General features: G+C 45.3%; 2 protein-coding genes across 2 annotated transcripts; one reads left to right on the plus strand and one right to left on the minus strand.

The window, feature by feature from the left end:
• Positions 1-1,829: 1,829 nt before the first annotated feature.
• On the minus strand, positions 1,830-6,445 carry LOC119338693 (protein ecdysoneless homolog). The gene is made up of 5 exons (XM_037610958.1): positions 5,239-6,445; positions 4,616-4,948; positions 3,423-3,562; positions 2,984-3,144; positions 1,830-2,202 (listed from the first exon to the last, which is right to left on the minus strand). The coding sequence occupies exons 1-5, from the start codon at positions 6,399-6,401 to the stop codon at positions 2,020-2,022; spliced, it is 1,980 nt and encodes a 659-aa protein (XP_037466855.1). The 5' UTR covers positions 6,402-6,445; the 3' UTR covers positions 1,830-2,019.
• An 11,597-nt stretch (positions 6,446-18,042) lies between these two features.
• On the plus strand, positions 18,043-20,775 carry LOC119340499 (pentatricopeptide repeat-containing protein At5g48730, chloroplastic-like). The gene is made up of 3 exons (XM_037612418.1): positions 18,043-18,514; positions 18,588-18,994; positions 19,335-20,775. The coding sequence occupies exons 1-3, from the start codon at positions 18,092-18,094 to the stop codon at positions 20,026-20,028; spliced, it is 1,524 nt and encodes a 507-aa protein (XP_037468315.1). The 5' UTR covers positions 18,043-18,091; the 3' UTR covers positions 20,029-20,775.
• Positions 20,776-25,563: the final 4,788 nt, after the last annotated feature.

Consider the following 25,563-nt stretch of genomic DNA (forward strand, 5'->3'; position numbering starts at 1 on the left):
GACAGCGACGGCGGCGACGCGAGGCCGCTGCCGTAGTCGTGCTCGGGCACGGAGTGGAAGGCGGCGAAGACGGACATGGAGCGGAGGCGCTCCATGACCATGGACGACGCGCTCCGGGTGAGCCTCCTCCGCCTGGACATCGGCTCGTCGCCGCCCTGCCGCCAGGACAGGACTGCCACGGCGCCGACGACGACGTTGAAGAAGAGGAACCACGCCGCGCCGGAGCTGAGCCACGGCCAGCACCAGGCAGACTCCGCCGCCATGGGATGAATCTTTTACAGTACAGGTACACGTACAGCGCACAGCACCTGCGTCCCGGTCTGGTTTTGACCACCTTGTTGAAGGCTTTCTTTCCAGCGAGATAGAGATGCTGGCCGTTGAGTGAGGAGTGAGGAGTGACTCAGTAGACAGCGAGGAGTGAGGAGTGAGGAGTCAGAAGCACACCAGTGTGGTGTATATATAGCCATGTAGGAGTACAATAGGCGCGTACAGCGACAGCTACTTTAAGCTTTGTTGATTGATGCTGTCTGTAGAACCATAAACTACGTCCCGTCTCTACGCGTACAAAAGCTCTGTGGTAGTTAAGCACGTGTTCTTCATGAAAATGGGCGATTTCCCACACCCCAAACCGGCTCGGTTGCTTCACCCAGCGGCCTGCGAGAACATTCCCCGCGGATTAACTAGCAGGGTTAATTACTCTTCTCTACACATGGCCGGACGTCGGTTGGTTTGCAGTGCCGGTTGCTTAAGTTGGTCCCCTCAAAAAAAGCATACTCCAATAGGCTTTATCATACCATAATTTGTTACTCGGAATGGTGCCGGTTTGACGCATCAGTTCCTATCGTTTCGTTCACGTTGCTTTCTCCGTCCCCACACGTCCTCTCTTCCCTTCTTTAAACGCTCAAAATGCTTCTGATTATGCTAAAGAAAGAAGTGAAAGAGCCATATGAACCTGAAATTTCTACTTCAACGGCAGGCAACTTTGTAACTTTGTAACTTTTGGCTACATCAGTAATTCATTTCAAAGTAGCATGATCACCACCGCGTTTGACATGTGCCCTATCTCCGGAAAGATACAATAAGAATTGGTATTGTATGTTTACACATACCATACCTCCTATTGCATCACAATCCAAGAATTAGTCTCTACAACTCCCTTCGTTCCTAAATATAAGTCTTTTTAGAGATTTTAACTAGAGTGAATGTACACTCTAAAATACGTCTGTGTACATCCATATGTAGTTCACATTTCAAAATCTCTAAAAGACTTATATTTAGAAACAGAGGAAGTACCTGCTAGGACTAGGTGCGAGTCGAACGAGTCACTAGACGCTCATAGCCGTAGGTGAAACCAGACTGTCCACGGACATAGGGTATGCCCTCTGACAACGTAACATTACACACCAACATAAGGTTTGAGGTTCAAACAACTCTACATACACTTTTTTTTCTTTTTGACTACGGGCATGTCCAATGCAAGGGCTCTTGCTTGGACGGCATTAAAAGATGATGGGTTTTAGCCTGTACTAGCATCTACGCAAACGCAAACAACAGATCTCAGACGCAACCCACGGGCGAATTGCTCCGAGCATCAGCCTCCAGTTCGAGCAACAATACCGAAACTGAGACCGGGAGCGAAGCCTGCACGGGCAGAACGGCTCCTGGCGCCTCTACTTGCCAACCACACTGGACATGGCCCGACACGTCTTCATAACCTGTGCAACATACATACTCCTCCGTTCCAAAATAGATGACCCAACTTTGTACTAACTTTAGTACAAAGTTTGACCAAACTTTGTACTAAAGTTAGTACAAAGTTGGGTCATCTATTTTGGAACGGAGGTAGTAGTGTAGTACAGCCCGGTAGTGTACAGCAGTGAGATTACACACAGAGAACGTAAGATAACAGTTTCACAGCAAAGTGAGAAGCAGGGCACAAACCCCCAGTATATGTAACACTAAACGTTGCTGCTTCTTCCTATGCTCCTGAAATCTCTAGTGTACACCAGAAACACAAAATCATGGCTTTTTACTACCGTCCGGAGGTGGTACCTTCACACCCATAAGTCCAAGCAGGTTCGAGGCCGGGCCAGGAAGGCCCTGCTGAGACGAGTACGAGTTAAGGAAGCTCTCCACAAGGTTCAAGTTCACATCAACTGGGGCCATCTCCCCATCATCACTATCGGCATCATTCGAGGGACCCTGCAAGGCGAAACAATAACCGAGCACCGGTTAGGATTTGGTACCGGCATCAAGTTTGCAACTGAGAAATTGATATGACAGAAGTGCACACGTCAATTTCTGTTCTACTCCGTAGTTAGCAGATACAACGCCAACACTGACAAGCAAGCTGGATACACAATTGAACCTGGGCTATCTGGGAGAACAGTAATGTACAAACAGAACACCTGAGATTATCTACTTTCATTTACTGATTTATCCTTGAGTAGTTCTTTATTTGCTATTAACTGGGGAAAAAACGACGCATGCAGCTAAATTATAGAATTTGTGGGTTTGGACAGTTTGTTAAGCAAATCTGATATCCAAATAGTCAAATCATGCGCATTTATGTGTTCGAACATAGCATGACATATTGACATCCTTCACATCCTTACATGTTCGTCGCATGGTAGAATATATTAGTCACTTTTACCACTAAAGACTCTTAATGTTTGATGAAGTTCTAATGGAATCTTCATGATTTTTAACCGAATGAGTATGTGTCTGCTGAGATCTGCTCTACATTTAAACCCCCACATGCTAAACATGCAATTTTAGAATCTGCCTTTTTCAAAATCACAAATTCCAATTATTTATTCATTTTCTTAAAACCTACCCTACAAATAGTGTAACAACTAACAAGCTAACAATACTAATAGTTTATCAAAATTAATAAGTTCGAACAAGCAGTCCACAAGGTAGTGCCCTGTCCTGAACACAAGATGGCAAGAAGAAAGCTTACAAGGCCCAAAAGGAAGTTTACCTCACTGTTGGTGCTAGGGCGTTGTGCTCGAGAAAAGGTTTCCTCAATGGTAGTCTTACTTAGCTCGTCATTCAAAGCATCTGAATATGATTCCATGAAAGAATCATCCATATCCTTTTCACCAGCTTCTTCAGTAGAATCATTATCGAAATCAGAATCGTCTGCACCATTAAAACCACTTTTAATTTCTAACACGCAGTTCACAGCAAACAAGAATCCCTAAATCAAAGTGGTGACTAATGCAACAAAGATAGGAGAATACTGTGGAAAACTGAATTAAATAAATGAACATATATATATTACTTATCAATTTATCTATGAGAAGGTAGTCAAAGGATACAAATTAAAACCACGACAAGAATTATGGAACGGAGTACTGGCTAACCATGTCCAAGCAAGATACTAATGAGGAAATGGGAACTGGAAGAAGGGGGCATACCAAAGTCCATGTCAGACGAGGAGGATTTTCTACCAGCTTCAGTATCATGGCCAGCTTCCTCTTGTGAAGCTCTTCCTAACACCGACTCCATGGCCTTAAAGAACAGGTTGACATCAAGGTCTACTGTCTCCGTGTCTTCCCTACATGAGTGAAATTAATAGATCAATACCAAATAACCAATTCAGTTGAGAAGGTGCATAATTAAATGGCTACAGCAAAGAAGTGTAATTATACCCAGATTGTTACACACGACAAGTCCTAGCAATATATTTCATCTCTAATGTGCTAGATAAATAATGTCATGTAGGCTCTCTGCCAGGGAAATAATCCCTAATCGCATATTACTTCTTTGAAGTCATTTATGCTCAAGGGACTGATTACGTGAAGAATCATCCTCTAAGAAGCAATTGCACAGGTATAACTGCTGATCTATTGCGCACTGAGAAATGGAGCTACTACATCTAATGGGAAGAAGGCATAAACCCTGATAGTGCTCTGTAAAAGCAGCAACCAATGTTCTTTTCTCAAATGTCAGGGTTGATAAGCTGTGAAACATGAACCAGAACATGTATCCAACGCAAAAAATAAAATAAATAAATCATATTATAAGGTTGCACTATAGTGTTGTGTTTACATGAATTCCACCTAGTAGAAATTAAATTCAGCATAGCACTACCTCTCTATCTAAGCCTCTACCAGTTTGCATTTCACATTTTTCATCTTTACTTTCTGTTCAGTGTTTCCAGATGTCATACACATTTCACCGAAATAAGATAAAGTTACTTAACATGCAAGTTAGTGCATTTTGATTCCTGTTTGACAAAAGATTATATCTGTACATACAGATGCTCAGACTAATATGTTTCATCCCATGCCTCTCCTTTCTAATGGTGGTATAAACTTTGAACTTCAGGGCCAAAACGTAGGTACAGAAAGAAAATAGTGTATGATCCTGATGTACATACAACGGTAATTATTTTAACAAGCAAAGGTAAATTATTCAAAAATATGAGCAACTGAGAACCAAGTGCACGTCTGGTTGTTGTGCAGCACTCTGGAATAATTTGCTAGGGATAAAAATAAAGATGCTTTCAACAAACTGTTACTAAATGCTTCTGAAAGGCAGATGCAGATGCAATACCAAAAGGAGCCTAAGCATTGAACAGAGATTACAAATGAGTCTATAAGAGAACCTGTTTGTGGGAACTTCAGCTCCCTCGAAGCTTGACATTTTGCGAACAAATTCTTGCATGGAGTCTGTGATTTCTCCAAGATTAAACTCGTTTGGCTGGGAGCTTGAACTGCTGGAGACATTTTGCTTTTGACTTTTTCTATTCTTCTTCACAGCCGCATACTCTTCCATTTCCTTCTGCCTTTCATGAAGTTCAGCATTCAATTCATCCTCCCCATTACGCAGCCAAGAATCATCATCACTTGGGGGAAGATTAATGCCTTGAAAATCTTCTGCCGAGTACGGCATCGCAAGGATTTCATCAATTCGACGGACCGGTGCACTTAGCATCTCCCTGTAGAATACCGCAGAAGTATCAGAACACTGCCAGAATTTCATATTATAGATGACTATTGAGTTCATGCCTATTAAATCAGGTAGCCTGAAGAATTATGTTGGATAGCATTCACTACTGTCCATTACTGAATTCTGTTAGTTCTCGCCTTTGTAGTTGCAGAAGAAACAGATAAATGACAATCCAGCCAGACATAATTAATTTTTAAGGTCAAAACTAAAGGAATAAATGGTAACATACTGACACGCTCCGACATAGCTAAATCCACAAGTATGGGCTACAAAAATTACCTTGTTCGCGAGAACGAACTCGAGCTCTTGTAATATTGCATTGCATCCTCCATGATCCTCTTATACTCCTTGGAACCAGGAAGCAACCCCTGAAAACAGCCAGTCGCCTCCAAGCTCTTCTTGTAAACCTCCCATGTGCTCCCCATTCCTTCCTCCGCCTCGTGCCGCCTCTCCTGGTACATCATCTCGAACCCACACGCAATCTTCATCCCCAGCTCTGCCTCCATCCACTTGTCCGGACCCTCCTCGCTCCTCGGCATGGGGTAACCCCTGGGCGCCTGGAAGCTCTGCTGCATGAGCTGGCCATACATCGCCTTCGTCATCCGCACGGACGTCCTCACCATGTCAACCCCTTCCCCGCCGGGGCCCTTGAGGAACTTGTCCATCCTCGCGGCGTGCTTCATGGTGTCAATGTCCCGGTCGTAGAACGCCTCGACCGCGCGCGCGATCAAGCAGGGCTCCTCCTTGAGCACCTTGGCCACGGGCGCCGGCACGGTGACGCGCGCCGTGTGGAGGTTCTCGGCGGCCCTCTCCGGCATCCCGGCGATGCGGCGTTGTATGGCGGCCTGGACGGCGTCGGAGGCCCGGGTGTCGACGGAGTCGTCGTGGACGGCGGCGAGGGCGGCCTGGAGGGAGGGCGTGTCGGGGAAGAGGGAGGGCGGCAGGATGTGGAGCTCGCCGCGGAAGATGAAGACGCGGTTGGGGGCGGTGTCGGGGTCGAGCCAGCGCGGGAGCGCGAAGGCGGCCTCGATGAGGAGGAAGTCGCCGTCCGAGTCCCAGGCGCGCGCGGCGAGCCCCGGGAAGGCGCGCGTGAGGGCGAAGAGGAGGGAGACGGCGAGCCACTCGTCGGGGAGGGAGTCCCCGAAGCGGAGCGCGCCGTGGAGGTGGGGGACGGCGGGCGGCGAGGCGCAGGCCGCGCAGGGGCCGGCCGGGTCGGCGGGGAGGGAGAGGGTGAAGGGGTCGCGGTGGAAGAGGTGGGTGGAGAGGAAGGGGGCCAGGTGGGAGAGGAGGGAGAGGTGGAGCGACTGGAGCGAGGCGAGGAGGGCCGGGGCTGGGAGGCCGGTGGGGAGGGGGAGAGGGTAGACGGCGTAGAAGAGCGTGTCGTCCGGCGGTCGGCGGCGAGGGAACTGGAAAGGGTTGGAGGCGGCGGCGGCGGCGGCCATGGGGACTTGGGTAGCGGTGGCGGGGAAAGGGCCTCTCTGGTTCGGCGGTGCGCGAGAAGGCGCTAGATGGGTTTGGTGATGATCGACTTCGGTGGTGCGAGAAGGCCCGAATGGGATAATCGGCCCATCGACTCCGGCGACTACCGCCGACAGCACCGAACTGTTGTCCTAAAATGCCACTCAAAAAAAAAACTGTTGTCCTAAAAAAATTCTCAAAAAAAAAAACGAACTGTTCGCTATTAGTTCTTGTGTAGCGCACACCAAAATGAAATTCAATGAAATATGACCGTAAGAAACTCCTCTAAATATGATTTTACGGGGTGTCTATATAATTGAGGGGAGGTTGACACGTGAGCTGCTTTTGTGGTTCTTGTAAAAATATTGCACTAATAGTTTTTTAAATTTATCTTCAAATTAATAAATGTACAAATGGCATATGCATGTCAATTCTATCAACATAGTGATTCAAAACAAAGTTATTCCAACACACATAATTCAACATTATTTCAAAACACAATATATGAAATATGATCTGGGTGAGCAAATCATCAAACACCTTAGGAACGAAAAAAATGACAGTTGGTCCAGCGAAGCGGCGATGTCATGCACGGGAGGAGGCTGGCTGGAGCGGAGATGGGACGGGCGACTATCGGCGGTGAGAGGAAATCGGCTGGTGCTGGTGCCGGTTGCTGGCCGTCGGCCATCGGTAGGTAGGAGGCGGGTCGCCGCAGGGACACACTAATCGGTGTCGGGGGTGCTCGGCAGATGGTCGGCGGCACGAGGAGACCAGCGTGCGCGCGAGCTGTTTTCCAGTGTTGGCTCCTGCCACATTTACGGGAAATTATACGGGAAGCTTCATCTCCCCCTAGACGGTGGGGGTGATGCTTATTCAGATCCTGTGAATTGTTTTATGTTTTACGAAAATTGTTGGAGCATTTTTTTTGCCCCCCCCCCCCCTAAATCGGAAAAAAGGGGGATAGAGGAACTGTTGGTGATGCTCTTGTAGCACTTGAGCTCCAGGGAGCACTTAATTTAAACATAAAAAAGATCCAGGTTTTCGAAAAAAAAACGGTTATGGTTTTTTCGGGGCGTTAGAGTAGAACCTAGGCTTGATTTTGAATTAGTAACGTGCATGTGTAGTTTGTGCCTATATTCGATTAGATTTCCACGTCCTAATTTTGCATTGCTATGAATGTGAATTGTGCACAGATTGTAGCAACGTGCATTTTGCATTGTTACGAATGTGCATTTGGTTGATATGTTTCATAGATAAACATTGATCTTAGCAATGTGAGTATGCTTGATATGCTTCATACATAGGCACTTATCGCAATGTGGGTATGCTTGATATGCTTCTTACATACATATCTGCTTCAATGTAGGATCGTAGCTATGTGCTTCAATGTAAGATCATACCTATGTGATTCAATGTAAAATCATAGCAATATAGGATCATGATGTAGGATCGTAGCAATGTAGGATCATACATATGCTCTATTTTGCTTGTGTTATGATACTCACCCTTGCTACTTAACTGACAAGGTGATGAAGACAGAGTGGGGCGTCGTCGGTGGTGGCAGACCTCCATCAGAAGGCGGGAAGGACGTGATCCCTGATAAACGGTGGGCACATAGGATCCTCGTGCTGGGAGGAGGGAAGCGGTGGCGTTGCCTCCACCAATGCTTGGTCGCAAGCCCAAGCTTGGGCACAAGCTAGTAAAACCAGTGCCACGCCAGTTTGACGTGCAAATCAAGAACGAGGAGGACACCACATTACTCATGGTTGAGGGCTTTATAGAAGGTGTTGAGGGGGTGGTCCGCGTCCGTCTTTCACATGTTGTGTCGCTCTTCGCCACCCCGTGGTATCAGACCTGGGTGCAGGTCCAAGAGTTCAGCACCGAGGTCATGCTGCGGGGCTGGGCTTGAAGGAAATATGCCCTAGAGGCAATAATAAAGTTATTATTTATTTCCTTATTTCATGATAAATGTTTATTATTCATGCTAGAATTGTATTAACCGGAAACACGATACATGTGTGAATACATAGACAAACATATAGTCACTAGTATGCCTCTACTTGACTAGCTCATTAATCAAAGATGGTTATGTTTCCTAACCATAGACATGTGTTGTCATTTGATTAATGGGATCGCATCATTAGAAGAATGATGTGATTGACATGACCCATTCTGTTAGCCTAGCACTTGATCGTTTAGTATGTTGCTATTGCTTTCTTCATGACTTATACATGTTCCTGTAACTATGAGATTATGCAACTCCCGTTTACCAGAGGAACACTTTGGGTGCTACCAAACGTCACAACGTAACTGGGTGATTATAAAGGAGTACTACAGGTGTCTCCAAAGGTACATGTTGGGTTGGCGTATTTCGAGATTAGGTTTTGTCACTCCGATTGTCGGAGAGGTATCTCTGGGCCCTCTCGGTAATGGACATCACTATAAGCCTTGCAAGCAATGTGACTAATGAGTTAGTTGTGGGATGATGCATTATGTAACGAGAAAAGAGACTTGCCGGTAACGAGATTGAACTAGGTATTGGATACCGACGATCGAATCTCGGGCAAGTAACATACCGATGACAAAGGGAACAACGTATGTTGTTATGCGGTTTGACCGATAAAGATCTTCGTAGAATATGTAGGAGCCAACATGAGCATCCAGGTTCCTCTATTGGTTATTGACCAAGAATAGTTCTAGGTCATGTCTACATAGTTCTCGAACCCGTAGGATCCGCACGCTTAAGGTTTCGATGACAGTTATATTATGAGTTTATGAGTTTTGATGTACCGAAGGAGTTCGGAGTCCCGGATGAGATCGGGGACATGACGAGGAGTCTCGAAATGGTCGAGATGTAAAGATCAATATATTGGACGACTATATTCGGACTTCGGAAAGGTTCCGAGTGATTCGGGTATTTTTCAGAGTACCGGAGAGTTACGGGAATTCGCCGGGGAGTATATGGGCCTTATTGGGCCATACGGGAATAGAGGAGAGAGGCCGAAAGGAAGGAGGCGCGCAGCCCCCCTCTGGTCCGAATTGGACAAGGGGTGCGCCCCCCCTTTCCTTCCTCCTCTCCTCCTCTTTCCCCCCTTCTCCTACTCCAACAAGGAAGGAGGGAGTCCTACTCCCGGTGGGAGTAGGACTCCCCTTGGCGCGCCCCTCCTAGGCCGGCCGCCCCCTCCCCCCTTGCTCCTTTATATACGGGGGCAGGGGGCACCTCTAGGAACAACAACACAAGTTGATCTACGGATCATTCCTTAGTCGTGTGCGGTGCCCCCCTCCATCATATTCCACCTCGGTCATATCGTCGCGGAGTTTAGGCAAAGCCCTGCGCCGGTAGAGCATCATCATCGTCACCACGCCATCGTGCTGACGGAACTCATCCCCGAAGCTTTGCTGGATCGGAGCCCGGGGATCGTCATCGAGCTGAACGTGTGCTGAACTCGGAGGTGCCGTACGTTCGGTACTTGGATCGGTCGGATCGTGAAGACGTACGACTACATCAACCACGTTATCATAACGCTTCCGCTTACGGTCTACGAGGGTACGTAGACGAACACTCTCCCCTCTCGTTGCTATGCCATCACCATGATCTTGCGTGTGCGTAGGAAATTTTTTGAAATTACTACGTTCCCCAACAGTGGCATCCGAGCCAGGTTTTATGCGTTGATGTTATATGCACGAGTAGAACACAAGTGAGTTGTGGGCGATACAAGTCATACTGCTTACCAGCATGTCATACTTTGGTTCGGCGGTATTGTAAGATGAAGCGGCCCGGACCGACATTACGCGTACGCTTACGCGAGACTGGTTTCACCATTACGAGCACTTGTGCTTAAAGGTGGCTGGCGGGTGTCTGTCTCTCTCACTTTAGCTGAATCGAGTGTGGCTACGCCCGGTCCTTGAGAAGGTTAAAACAGCACCAACTTGACGAACTATCGTTGTGGTTTTGATGCGTAGGTAAGAACGGTTCTTGCTCAGCCCGTAGCAGCCACGTAAAACTTGCAACAACAAAGTAGAGGACGTCTAACTTGTTTTTGCAGGGCATGTTATGATGTGATATGGTCAAGACATGATGAGATATAAGTTGTTGTATGAGATGATCATGTTTTATTGAAGTTATCGGCAACTGGCAGAAACTCTATGGTTGTCTCTTTGTTGCATAAGATGCAAGTGCCAAATAATTGCTTTACTTTATCGCTATGCGATAGCAATAGTTGCAAGAGCAATAGTTGGCTAGACGACCATGTGACGACACATTGATATAGATCAAGATGATGAAGATCATGGTGTCATGCCGGTAACGATAGAGATCATGACAGTACTTTGGAGATGGAGATCAAAGGCGCAAGATGATCATGCCATATCATGTCACATATTTTGATTGCATATGATGTTTATCTGTTATACATCTTATTCTGTTTTGTTTGACGGTAGCATTTTAAGATGATCTCTCACTAATTATCAAGAAGTGTTCTCCCTGAGTATGCACCGTTGCGAAAGTTCTTCGTGCTGAGACACCACGTGATGATCGGGTGTGATAGGCTCTACGTTCAAATACAACGGGTGCAAAACAGTTGCACACGCAGAATACTCAGGTTAAACTTGACGAGCCTAGCATATACAGATATGGCCTCGGAACACAGAGACCGAATGGTCGAGCGTGAATCATATAGTAGATATGATCAACATATTGATGTTCACCATTGAAACTACTCCATCTCACGTGACGATCGGACATGGTGTAGTTGATATGGATCACGCAATCACTTAGAGGATTAGAGGGATGTCTATCTAAGTGGGAGTTCTTAAGTAATATGATTAATTGAACTTAAATTTATCATGAACTTAGTCCTGGTAGTATTTTGCAAATTATGTTGTAGATCAATAGCTTGCGTTGTTGCTTTCATATGTTTATTTTGATATGTTCCTAGAGAAAATTGTGTTGAAAAATGTTAGTAGCAATGATGCGGATTGGATCCGTGATCTGAGGTTTATCCTCATTGCTGCGCAGAAGAATTATGTCCTTGATGCACCGCTAGGTGACAAACCTATTGCAGGAGCAGATGCAGACGTTATGAACATTTGGCTAGCTCAATATGATGACTACTTGATAGTTTAGTGCACCATGCTTAACGGCTTAGAATCGGGACTTCAAAGACGTTTTGAACGTCATGGACCATATGAGATGTTCCAGAAATTGAAGTTAATATTTCAAGCAAATACCCGAGTTGAGAGATATGAAGTCTCCAACAAGTTCTATTGCTAAAAGATGGAGGAGAATCGCTCAACTAGTGAGCATGTGCTCAGATTGTCTGGGTACTACAATCGCTTGAATCAGGTGGGAGTTAATCTTCCAGATAAGATAGTGATTGACAAAGTTCTCTAGTCACCATCACTAAGTTAGTAGAACTTTGTGATGAACTATAGTATGCAAGGGATGACGAAAACGATTCCCGAGCTTTTCGTGATGTTGAAATCGACGAAGGTAGAAATCAAGAAAGAGCATCAAGTGTTGATGATTGACAAGACCACTAGTTTCAAGAAAAGGGCAAAGGGATAGAAAGGGAACTTCAAGTAGAATGACAATCAAGTTGTCACTCCCACGAAGAAGCCCAAAGCTGAACCAAAGCCTGAAACTGAGTGCTTACACTGCAAAGGAAATGGTCACTGGAAACGGAAATACCCTGAATATTTGGTGGATAAGAAGGATGGCAGAGTGAACAAGGGTATATTTGATATACAGGTTATTGATGTGTACCTTACTAGTGTTTATAGAAGCCCCTGAGTATTTGATACTTGTTCGGTTGCTAAAAATTAGTGACTCGAAATAGGAGTTACAGAATAAACACAAACTAGTTGAGGGTGAAGTGACGATGTGTGTTGGAAGTGGTTCCAAGATTGATATGATCATCATCGCACACTCCCTATACTTTCGGGATTAGTGTTGAACCTAAATAAATGTTATTTGGTGTTTGCGTTGAGCATGAATATGATTTGATCATATTTATTGCAATACGGTTATTCATTTAAAATCATAGAATAATTGTTATTCTGTTTAAATGAATAAAACCTTTGATGGTCATACACCCAATGAAAATAGTTTGTTGGATCTCGATCGTAGTGATACACATATTCATAATATTAATGCCAAAAGATGCAAAGTTGATAATGATAGTGCAACTTATTTGTGGCACTGCCGTTTGGGTCATATCGGTGTAAAGCGCATGAAGAAACTCCATAAAGATGGATTTTTGGAATCACTTGGTTATGAATCATTTGATGCTTGCGAACCGTGCCTTTTGGGCAAGATGACTAAAACTCCGTTCTCCGGAACAATGGAACAAGCTACTGACTTATTGGAAATAATACATACCGATGTATGTGATCCAATGAATGTTGATGCTCGTGGCAAGTATCGTTATTTTCTGAGGTTCACAAGATGATTTGAGCAGATATGGGTATATCTACTTGATAAAACATAAGTCTGAAATAATTGAAAGGTTCAAAGAATTTCAGAGTGAAGTGGAAAAATCATCGTAACAAGAAAATAAAGTTTCTACGATCTGATCGCGGAGACGAATATTTGAGTTACGAGTTTGGTCTTCAATTAAAAACAATGTGGAATAGTTTCACAGCTCACGCCACCTGGAACACCACAACGTTATGGTGTGTCCGAACGTCGTAACTGCACTTTATTGGATATGGTGCGATCTATGATGTCTCTTATCGGTTTTACCACTATCGTTTTGGGGTTATGCATTAGAGACAACTGCATTCACGTTTAAAAGGGCACCATCTAAATCCGTTGAGACGACACCGTAGGAACTATGGTTTAGCAGTAAACCTAAGTTGTCGTTTCTTAAAGTTTGGAGTTGCGATGCTTATATGAAAAAGTTTCAACCTGATAAGCTCGAACCCAAATCGGAGAAGTGCGTCTTCATAGAATACCCAAAGGTAACTATTGGGTACACCTTCTATCACAGATCCGAAGGCAAACATTCGTTGCTAAGAATGGATCCTTTCTAGAGAAGGAGTTTCTCTCGAAAGAAGTGAGCGGGAGGAAAGTAGAACTTGATAAGGTAATTGTACCTTCTCCTGAATTGGAAAATAGTTCATCACTGAAAACAGTTCCAGTGATACCTACACCAATTAGTGAGGAAGCTAATGATGATGATCATGAAACTTCAGAACAAGTTACTACAGAACCCCGTAGATCAACCAGAGTAAGATCCGCACCAGAGTGGTACGGTAATCCTGTTCTGGAAGTCATGTTACTAGACCATGATGAACCTACGAACTATGAAGAAGCGATGGTGAGCCCAGATTCCGCAAAATGGCTTGAGGCTATGAAATCTGAGATGGGATCCATGTATGAGAACAAAGTGTCGACTTTGGTGGACTTGCCCGATGATCGGCAAGCCATAGAAAATAAATGGATCTTCAAGAGGAAGACGGACACTGATAGTAGTGTTACTATCTACAAAGCTCGACTTGTTGCAAAAGGTTTTCGACAAGTTCAAGGTGTTGAATACGATGAGATTTTCTCACTCGTAACGATGCTTAAGTCTGTCCGAATCATGTTAGCAATTGCCACATTTTATGAAATCTGGCAAATGGATGTCAAAACTGCATTCCTTAATGGATTTATTAAAGAAGAGTTGCATATGATGCAACCAGAAGGTTTTGTCAATCCTAAAGGTGCTAACAAAATGTGCAAGCTCCAGCGATCCATCAATGGACTGATGCAAGCCTCTCGGAGTTGGAATATACGCTTTGATGAGTTGATCAAAGCATATGGTTTTATACAGACTTTGGAAAGGCATGTATTTACAAGAAAGTGAGTGGGAGCACTACAACATTTCTGATAAGTATATGTGAATGACATATTGTTGATCGGAAATAATGTAGAATTATTCTGCAAAGCATAAAGGAGTGTTTGAAAGGAGTTTTTCAAAGAAAGACCTCAGTGAAGCTGCTTACATATTAAGCATCAAGATCTATTGAGATAGATCAAGACGCTTGATAAGTTTTTCAATAAGTACATACCTTGTCAAGATTTTGAAATAATTCAAAATGGAACAGTCAAAGAAAGAGTTCTTGCCTGTGTTGCAAAGGTGTGAAATTGAGTAAGACTCAAGACCCGACCACGGCAGAAAATAGAAAGAGAATGAAAGTCATTCCTTATGCATCAGTCATAGGTTCTATAAAAGTATGCCATGCTATGGACCAGACCTATTGTATACTCTGCCCTGGTTTGGCAAGGGAGTACAATAGTGATCTAGAAGTAGATCACTGGACATTGGTCAAAATTATCCTTAGTAGAATAAGGATATGTTTCTCGATTATGGAGGTGATAAAAGAGTTCGTCGTAAAGAGTTACATCGATGCAAACTTTTACACTAATCCAGATGACTCTAAGTCTCAAACTGGATACATATTGAAAGTGGGAGCAATTAAGCTAGAGTAGCTCCATGCAGAGCATTGAAGACATAGAATGTTTGCAAATACATACGGCTCTGAATGTGACAGACCCGTTGACTAAGCTTCTCTCACGAGCAAAACATGATCATACCTTAGTACTCTTTTGGGTGTTAATCACATAGCGATGTGAACTAGATTATTGACTCTAGTAAACCCTTTGGGTGTTGATCACATGATGATGTGAACTATGGGTATTAATCACATGCAGATGTGAATATTGGTGTTAAATCACATAGCGATGTGAACTAGATTATTGACTCTAGTGCAAGTGGGAGACTGAAGGAAATATGCCCTAGAGGCAATAATAAAGTTATTATTTATTTCCTTATTTCATGATAAATGTTTATTATTCATGCTAGAATTGTATTAACCGGAAACATGATACATGTGTGAATACATAGGCAAACATATAGTCACTAGTATGCCTCTACTTGACTAGCTCATTAATCAAAGATGGTTATGTTTCCTAACCATAGACATGTGTTGTCATTTGATTAATGGGATCGCATCATTAGGAGAATGATGTGATTGACATGACCCATTCCATTAGCCTAGCACTTGATCGTTTAGTATGTTGCTATTGCTTTCTTCATGACTTATACATGTTCCTGTAACTATGAGATTATGCAACTCCCGTTTACCGGAGGAACACTTTGGGTGCTACCAAACGTCACAACGTAACTGGGTGATTATAAAGGAGTACTACAGGTGTCTCCAAAGGTACATGTTGGGTTGGCGTATTTCGAGATTAGGTTTTGTCACTCCGATTGTTGGAGAGGTATCTCTGGGCCCTCTCGGTAATGCACATCACTATAAGCCTTGCAAGCAATGTGACTAATGAGTTAGTTGCGAGATGATGCATTGTGTAACGAGAAAAGAGACTTGCCAGTAACGAGATTGAACTAGGTATTGGATACCGACGATCGAATCTCGGGCAAGTAACATACCGATGACAAAGGGAACAACGTATGTTGTTATGCAGTTTGACCGATAAAGATCTTCGTAGAATATGTAGGAGCCAACATGAGCATCCAGGTTCTGCTATTGGTTATTGACCAAGAATAGTTCTAGGTCATGTCTACATAGTTCTCGAACCCGTAGGATCCGCACGCTTAAGGTTTCGATGACAGTTATATTATGAGTTTATGAGTTTTGATGTACCGAAGGAGTTCGAAGTCCCGGATGAGATCGGGGACATGACGAGGAGTCTCGAAATGGTCGAGACGTAAAGATCGATATATTGGACAACTATATTCGGACTTCGGAAAGGTTCCGAGTGATTCGGGTATTTTTCGGAGTACCGGAGAGTTACGGGAATTCGCCGGGGAGTATATGGGCCTTATTGGGCCATACGGTAATAGAGGAGAGAGGCCGAAAGGAAGGAGGCGCGCAGCCCCCCTCTGGTCCGAATTGGACAAGGGGTGCGGCCCCCCTTTCCTTCCTCCTCTCCTCCTCTTTCCCCCCTTCTCCTACTCCAACAAGGAAGGAGGGAGTCCTACTCCCGGTGGGAGTAGGACTCCCCTTGGCGCGCCCCTCCTAGGCCGGCCGCCCCCTCCCCCCTTGCTCCTTTATATACGGGGGCAGGGGGCACCTCCAGGAACAACAACACAAGTTGATCTACGGATCGTTCGTTAGCCGTGTGCGGTGCCCCCCTCCACCATATTCCACCTCGGTCATATCGTCGCGGAGTTTAGCGAAGCCCTGAGCCGGTAGAGCATCATCATCGTCACCACGCCGTCGTGCTGACGGAACTCATCTCCGAAGCTTTGCTGGATCGGAGTCCGGGGATCGTCATCGAGCTGAACGTGTGCTGAACTCGGAGGTGCCGTACGTTCGGTACTTGGATCGGTCGGATCGTGAAGACGTACGACTACATCAACCGCGTTATCATAACGCTTCCGCTTACGGTCTACGAGGGTACGTAGACGAACACTCTCCCCTCTCGTTGCTATGCCATCACCATGATCTTGCGTGTGCGTAGGAAATTTTTTAAAATTACTACGTTCCCCAACAGGACTGGCTTCTACCGGAAGCACCGAGTAGGAACCGACGACATAGTCGTTTTGAAGCTCGACACTTCCACCTTCAAGGCGAAGGTCTTTGACAGAGGCAATTCCACTGTCAACTGCTACTATTGCATTAGGCATGGGTAGGTTGTTAGAGACTTGTGATTATTCTTTCTACAGTAATAATAGATCTAGTTTAATCAGTATTGTCGTAAACTGATGTCGGTTATGGGCATGGTCTACCCCCCAAGACTTGCGTTGTTTCGATGAGGGGTTCAACCCCCTCATGTTAGATAGTGTATGGGGCCATGGGATGTCGTGCACAAAGCACCCAATAATGAACTTAATTAATATGCTTATGTGTTTTGTGTGCATGTTGTTAGTGCTTTTGAAATGATCGTGCGTGATGCATAGGATGATAATGTTGTCATGTTTAAAAGAGAAGAGCGAAACAGGAAAGTTGCACATAACCAAATACATGTGTTTTGCATCTGCTCCCCCTGAAAATACATAGGCAGGCAGGTAACCGAACAAAAGTCATAGAAATGACCATCGATGCAATACAGACCATCAAAGGAGGTGCAGAGCATGGCCTTGAGGCTGTTTTTCTTAGTCAGGCTGAACCGGACCATAGATACATTACGCCTAGAATTGATGCACGCAACCAAACAAACCCTTAAGACTTTCTAAAGTGATGGCCTTTCCTAACCAACAGTACATTACTCATCCGTAAGATTAGCTAACACTCCATAATCTAGGACTTGGAGCGTTGATGTGAACTTTTTTTATAAGGATGTAACCCAAGAAATTTTATGAAAATCCTAGTTTTAGCGAGGAATATAGAAAACCTTTTGAACTTGCCCCAAGAAATTTCATGAGGATTGCAATCCTACGAATCAAACGAACCGCAGAAAAAAGGATTAGGGGTCCAAACCCTCTGAAATATCCTCTGAAAATTACTTTGAACCAATGGGTTCTTTGTATGCACAACATTTCTGCAATTCGGCAGAGCGTCTTGATTACTACTGTACAGGAGACCCCATCCCAGGCGTTGCTCCTCCATCAGACGGTCCACGGAGCTTCTTCTCCTCACTGCTCGTTGCCCGCAGTCTCATCCAGTCCCCCGCAAAAATCTCCATCACTCCACACCGCAGCTCCCTCCCGGCTCCCCTCGCCGCGCAATGGCCGCCGCGCCGGTGGCGTCCCCCTTCCCCACGCTCCCCTCTCCCTCCTCCGCCCTCAGCACGCCCACGCGCCGTCTTCACGGCCGCGCGTTCCCGCCGCCAGCAGCGGCCGCCTCGCCGCGGGAGCAGCAGCAGCAGCAGAGCGCCAGGGGCGCGGCGGGCGCGGGGGAGAGCAGGCGGCGGCGGGAGGAGGAACAGGACGAGGCCGCGGCGGAGGAGTTCGAGCGGCAGCGGAAGGAGGAGGTGAACCGCAAGATCGCCTCCCGGAAGGCGCTCTCCATCATCCTCCGGCGCGAGGCCACCAAGGCCGTCCTCGACAAGCGCGAGCCCGGCAAGGGCACCCGCCGCCTCCTCCCCCGCACCGTACTCGAGGCCCTCCACGACCGCGTCGCCGCCCTCCGCTGGGAGTCCGCCCTCAAGGTACCCCCGCTTCACAGCTCCCCAGTCACCGCCGCGGGCTCTGTCTAACGTTGCCGTGCCCACTGACGCCCAGGTGTTCGAGCTAATGCGGGACCAGGTGTGGTACAGGCCGTACGTCGGCATATACATCAAGCTCATCACCATGCTCGGCAAGTGCAAGCAGCCGGGGAAGGCGCACGAGCTCTTCCAGGCCATGGTCGACGAGGGCTGCGCCCCCAACCTCGAGTCGTACACGGCCCTTGTCTCGGCGTACAGCAGGAGCGGCAGCTTCGACAGGGCTTTCGCCTTGCTTGATCAGATGAAGGCCACCCCTGGTTGCCGGCCCGATGTCCAGACATACTCCATTCTCATCAAGTCCTGCTTGCACGCCCATGACTTCGACAAGGTGAAGGACTTGCTGGAGGATATGGCGCGCGCGGGTATCCGCCCGAACACCGTGACTTATAACACTCTCATTGATGCTCATGGGAAAGCAGGAAGGTAATCGGCAATAAGAACATATGCTTATGATATAATCTTATAATTAAGGTGCTATTTCCTTACATATCTATTGAATATGTCCTGCAAACTGTTTTGTTAATCATCAGTGATGCACTAGATCATCCTGAAATTTATAGTCTATGCTTGGCAGTTGGGTCACGTCTTCAAATATCATCTATTCAGAAAGAAAGAAAATCTTCAAATATGTCCAATCTTTAGGAAAACCAAGTTTATTGTTGCCATCCAAATGCATTTCCTGGTTTTCCAAATTCGTGTTTTTCCTGGTATGTTTTCCGTCACGAAGTATTAAGCTAACAAGGTTTCATCATTTGCATTTAAGGTTTGCTGAGATGGAGTCAACTCTTCTTGAGATGTTGTCTGAAGACTGCAAGCCTGATGTGTGGACAATGAATTCTACTCTCAGAGCTTTCGGTAGCAGTGGTCAGATTGAGACAATGGAAAGCTGCTACGAGAAGTTCCAGGCATCTGGTATCTCCCCAAACATTAAGACCTACAACATTTTACTTGATTCCTATGGTAAAGCTAAAATGTATGAGAAGATGGGAGCAGTGATGGAGTACATGCAGAAGTATTACTATTCCTGGACAATAGTCACATACAACGTAGTTATTGATGCATTCGGAAGGGCCGGCGATCTTGAACAGATGGAATACATCTTTAGATTGATGAAATCAGACCGTATAAAGCCTAACTGTGTTACCCTCTGTTCATTGATTAGAGCATATGGAAGGGCTGATCAAGTAAAGAAAATAGAGACAGTGTTAAGAGTTGTCGAGAATTCAGATATCACGTTGGATATTGTGTTTTTCAACTGTTTGGTGGACGCATATGGGAGGGTGGGGCGCTTGGCAGAGATGTGGGATGTTCTCAATATGATGAAGGAAGAGCAAATAAGACCAGACAAGGTAACCTGCACTACCATGATCAAATGGTTTCTCGTCAAAGGGATTGATGATCATCGTGTTCAGTACCTGCGTGACCTAAAAGATGGGCGATCTACAGACAACAAGTAGGTCTAAACATTAAAACAGATACTACTGAACTTATGGGTTCTGTTCTCTGCATTTTTCTCCAAGAAGATGGAATGACCTGCATAAAAGCATCACTCGGTTTGCCCTTTGCAAAGAAGCATCAGTCATATTCTTCTCTTTGACGCCCTTAAGGAGAAACTTGTGTTACTGAATCAAACATTTAGTCGGTGGCAATTCAGAGGCACAAAATTTTGCCTTAGAAGTTCAACAGCTGAAGTACAGAACTCTCTGGTAGCATATGTCGGATAGCAAAGTTGCCTATGGTTATGGCATCCCAAGAATGAGTTGATGATCGCAAATGAATCCAAACTGGCTTTGCGACTGAAGGGAAGTGAACAAGAGAGGAATTTGAAGCCCTCCATCAGTAGCTATGAGTTTCGTGACAATCAAATACAACTATTAGTGGTGTGCTGGTGACACTCTTCAGATTGTGCTGTGTCATTGTGCCTTGATGTATTGCTCTTACAGCTGTACATGACATCGTATGTCCTACTGACTTACGCAAAGATGGAGAGAAGCTTATAATATGCTAACAAAATCAAATGTTGTAGTGTTCTACCTTTAAATTTCTAGGAAATGGGCTAGTTGATTGTTTGGTATTTCACCTAACATTGTTGACATCACTGTCCTGCAAAAAAACTGGCACCTAACTAATGGACCGAGGAATTGTTGTAAAAGGAGATTCTATTCTATCTTGACCTGTATTCAACAAAGGCTCTAAAGTTTATGGAATGGAATATTGTGTGTGGAGCAATCTTCATTTTTTTGTTTGAATTGCCGTCCGACCATTTATCGTGGTATTATTTTTTAAGTATCAAGTAGTAAAGAGATGACCAGGGCTTGTAGTAGCTCTGAGTTAATTGTAGATATCCTCAGCTTTGAGAAATCAAGTAAAAGAAGCTACAAAGCTCTTCATGAATTCAGGTTTTCTGTGTCTAGTGCCATTCATCAATTAAAAGGGGTATTGGTATTTTCCATACTTTGTCAGTAGCTTGAGGCCCTGTGACCTGTTTATTTCCTGTAGAATATTTTCACTTCCAGGCATGGTGATGCTTATTGCTTAAACCAATTGCAGCCGTCCAAAATTTGTATATCGGTATCCAGATCTTGCTGTGCTGTATAGGGACATTAATTATCCGATGCTGTTGTGATGTGTCTGGGATCTGTGCATGTGATGCGAGCAGCAACCCGATGCAAGGCCACTCGCAGTGAACAACCTGATCAGGTTCTCTGTCTCTGCTATTGTGGTACTGTGTGTCATAATTTTGATCCAAGCCAGTATTATCTGTACAATGCTATCAGCCCTGAAAGCTATATGTTCTCTGTTTTTCTTCTTCTTCTTCTGATGTTCTCTGAACTTCGCCATTTTCAGGGGATTGCTTTGTTCCAAGACCTGGTGGGTTTTTTTTTTGAACTGGAGCAGATTATTTTGAATTTGAACAACATTTGTGGCTGCTCCTGGGGTCAGGCCACCTACTGCTGTGTGAGTTCCAAAATCTTCCAGCTTACTAGAAGAATCAGTGGAGTACTGTTTTTTTATGGAGATCAGTGCTACTAGTACTCCCTCCATAAACTAATATAAGAGCGTTTAGATCACTACTCTTATACTCCTTCCGTTCGGAATTACTTGTCTCGGAAATGAATGTATCTAAAACTAAAATACGTCTAAATACATTCATTTCTGCGCAAGTAATTCTGAATGGAGGGAGTATTAGTTTACGGAACCACACCAATACAGTTGTGCCGAGCTGTGGCTTGTCGGTGGCTAAGCAGCCGTCCCGGGGCCAAACACAGCTAGGTGCTAGCTCGCTAACCTGCGCAGGAACTGATCTGATCATTTTATATGTCCAAATCATGGCACTTGGTACTGGTACAGTTGGGGAAAGAGTTGTCTAATGCCCCACTGTGCCATGCCACCACTCCGTGCGCATACCCCATCCACGAGCAGTAGAAAAATGTCAAGAGACAGATGTAGAGAAGATATATACCATAACGATCTACGATTGCGGTTACTAACTAAATAAACTAGTGGCCTGCATCCTTTCAGAAAGTATCCACTTAGGAAGCCACTCAAACAGAGAGTGTCCATAAAATAACTTCTTTTTCCTACCATATGCACCACAAAGTGATTTTTTTTCCCGTTCTTTCCTTGGCTGGATCAAGATATTTCCAAGGGCGGCGTACTTGAAGCGGGCATGAGCAGCGTGTTGCTTCATTGGGCGGCCTGCATCCCCACAGGTTAGTAATAATAAAATGACCCACGTATGGAGTTAAATCAGTCGAACAGAAAGGATGTGAATTTCCTTTCATTTCTTTCTTTTGGCTGGACTGAAATATCCGTGGGGCTGGCAACTGCAAATCCAGCACACATGTAGTACGTACTATCAAATACTCGAGGTTTCTCCAACCAAACCCAAGCTAGGTTGGAGGTGCTACTAGTGCGAGACGATTCGTCGGGTCCCTCGATCGAACCGAACACCGCGTAGAGGAGCTGGGAATCAAGCTCCACCAGGATTGTCATGTGGCTTGTGTCATTGTGTGGGTGTGTGGTAGGCTGCAAAAGTACAAAGTTAAGTGTACTACTAGCAGAGAAAGTATATGTAAATTGTCCGACTTATACGCTTTTAAATGATTGGTTGGCCCGGCCTCCATATGATTCCACACTCCATAGTTAGGAGGACGACTATAACGACCTGGACTATGCCAGCAAAGCAAGCTGTCTGGCACGCACGGGGCGCCAAGCTAAAGCGAAGCCTCCAAGGAGAAGGAGAGGGCGCCGTTTGGACGCACGGAAGAACCTGTCCCTTTACCGGCGAGCCAGTGTGGTTCCCGTGACTGGCTTCACGGACAAGGTGGGCACAGCACAGCACAGCCGTCGCCCAAAGCAAAAGCAAAGGCCGCCAGGCCTCCGCGATGTAGTATTCCCGGAGACCGCCGGCATCTCATCTCATCTCATCTTTCTCTTCTTTTATAAAGCTAAGGTACGCAGTTTGCGTACCCTCAAAAAAAAAATCTTTCCGTGCGTGGTCTCCTTCTAGATTGCGACGAGAAACACCTGGAGCTCGCGTTGTGACTTGTGAATCGGGTCGTTCTCGGGCCAAAAGATCTTCTTGTTCCATCGCACGTGGTTCTTGGCTGGGATCGATGCGGGAGGAGTGGAGTACGAATATCAACTCGTGCAACGTGTAGCTGATAAAAGCACGGTTTGGCCTAACTGAAGCTCGAAATGCAGCGGACCGACTGCCTTCTGGGCTCTCGCTTTGCGATGATTCCAACCCAAAACTGGTTGCGCCTGCAAAGTTTTTCTGGAGACTGTGGTGGTGCACTCGGTTCTTTCCGCAAAGTGTGGAAAAAATGTGACTCTAAACCCTAGCCAAACTTGTTTGCCTCGCTCCATAATGGCCATATTTTTTGCATGATTTTGTTGTGTATACATATTATGTAATTCTAATAACATTTTTTTGGGAGTTATTATGGCCTTTAATATCTAGGGTTTTCCAACACGTGGTCCCTTTTCGGGTTACCGAGTAGGAGCATTGTTCGTTCATTAAGAAGAATAGCATTGCCTTGTTAATTGGGAAAATCGAGCGAATGCCACATACGCAAGGGCACGAAGCCCGCTTTGGGATGAGTAGGATTAAGCCACCGTGACTTTGCCGACGGTGGAAGCACACCTCAAGGACCCTGCGTTGCCCCATCGACACTCCCCGAGTCCAATTCAGTCTGAGGTTGCCACCATGGCTTCTACCTAGTTGTCACGCCATGTTAGCCTTAGCCTTCCACTGCAACATTTTGGGGATGCAGCCTCGACGTCTAGCTAATCACACTCTATCTGCCCTAATCTCTCAGGAATATAACCCTGTCACACCGTAGTACAAAAGTCGACAATCGCGTGGAGCACAACAAAGAACTGTGCCTAGTGAGCGCACAATCTTTTTTGAAAAATATGCATGCCATTACGAAAAGGGGGTTACCAAAAGGGGTAAAAGGAATATATGATAGCCTGTTAGTGATTCAGACGGTCTTTGAGGACAAGTGCCTCTTGAGATTATTCCCAGATAAGGCGCCATCAATACATAAGTGGGATATACAATCCCTTTGTTCTTCCCATTTTAATAGTGGACTGATGCCTTCTCCGTTCTCGCTTTGCAATGGATTCCAAAAGAAACTGGTTGCGCATGTAAAGGGTTTCTAAAGTACGTATAATACACACTCGTTCTTCTCACATAAAAATGAGGAGAAAGCGAAAACAATGCCCTGGCCAAACTTGTTTGCCTTGCTCCCATGCAAAATGGTAATGTTTTTTTTTTTGCATTTTTTTATGTGTGCACAATATATTATTATAGCATTTTATACCTATTATTTTCCAGCTTGGAATCCATTTTCGTAGTTACCAACCAAGGGCGTTGTTCGTTTATTAAGAAACATAAAAATTGCAAGGTTAATTGGAAAAAGGAGTGAACAACATATACGAACACACCCCCATCGACAATAAATGTCATTGTTGCATCATGCCTACCCGCACCCCCTGCATGGAGCAAGACAGATTCGACATGACCCACCCCCGAGAGGGGTGGAGACCTTGATATGCTTGGGTGAAACATAAAGACATGTCGTGAGCCACCGCGTCACCACCCCACTAGCACCGCCTCCCCTGCCGCGGAGTTGGAAGAGAAGCCAAACTTTGTCGACGGTGGAAGCACACCTTGAGGACCCCACACTGCCCCGTAACCTCCAACACTCCCAAGGCCAATTCAGTCTAAGGTTGCCACCATGGCATCTGCATAGCTATCACGCCATGTGTAGCCTTCCACCGCCATCTTCCGGAGATACAGCCCAGCCTCGACATCTAGCTAATCACACTCTATCGGCCATAATCTCTCAAGTTACTAATTTGGCCACGTCGTAGTACAAACTCGACACTCGCATGGAGCACAACAAACTCTGCCTAGCTAGTGAGCCAGGGGCGGATGTAGTGGGGGTGTCGTGGGTGCCATGGCACCCCTATTTGCTATTTTAATAGTATTTGTTGAGATTGTGATGATTTTTAGTGTAAACGAATTGTGGCACCCACGAGCCTGCGATTCTAGGCCGCCATTGTAGTGACGGCACAATCTTTTTCGAAAAATATGCATTCCATTATGAAAAGGGGTGACCAAAAGGGGTAAGAAGAACATATAATAGCCCACATGCGATTCAGACGGTCCTAGAGGACAAGTGCCTCTTGCTATTATTCCCTGATAAGGCGCCATCAATATGTACGCTATCCCAACTTAATAGTGGGATACATAATCCATTTGCTTTTCACTTTTAACATGAAAGAGAGCAGAACCAGACTAATTCCTTTTCCTTTACTCTCATATATAACATAAATACAAATTTCCAACTTAGTTTCCTGGGGATGGAAAATGAAAAAGAGAGAGTGCATGCACTATCAGAGAATCCGCTGCACATGCTCACAATTATTTAGCTTAAGGAGAGGAAAAGGATACAAATTTTTTTTTCCCGAAACAACAA

This window comes from Triticum dicoccoides, chromosome 7B (genome assembly GCF_002162155.2).
Source record: "Triticum dicoccoides isolate Atlit2015 ecotype Zavitan chromosome 7B, WEW_v2.0, whole genome shotgun sequence".
Lineage (NCBI taxonomy): Eukaryota > Viridiplantae > Streptophyta > Magnoliopsida > Poales > Poaceae > Triticum > Triticum dicoccoides.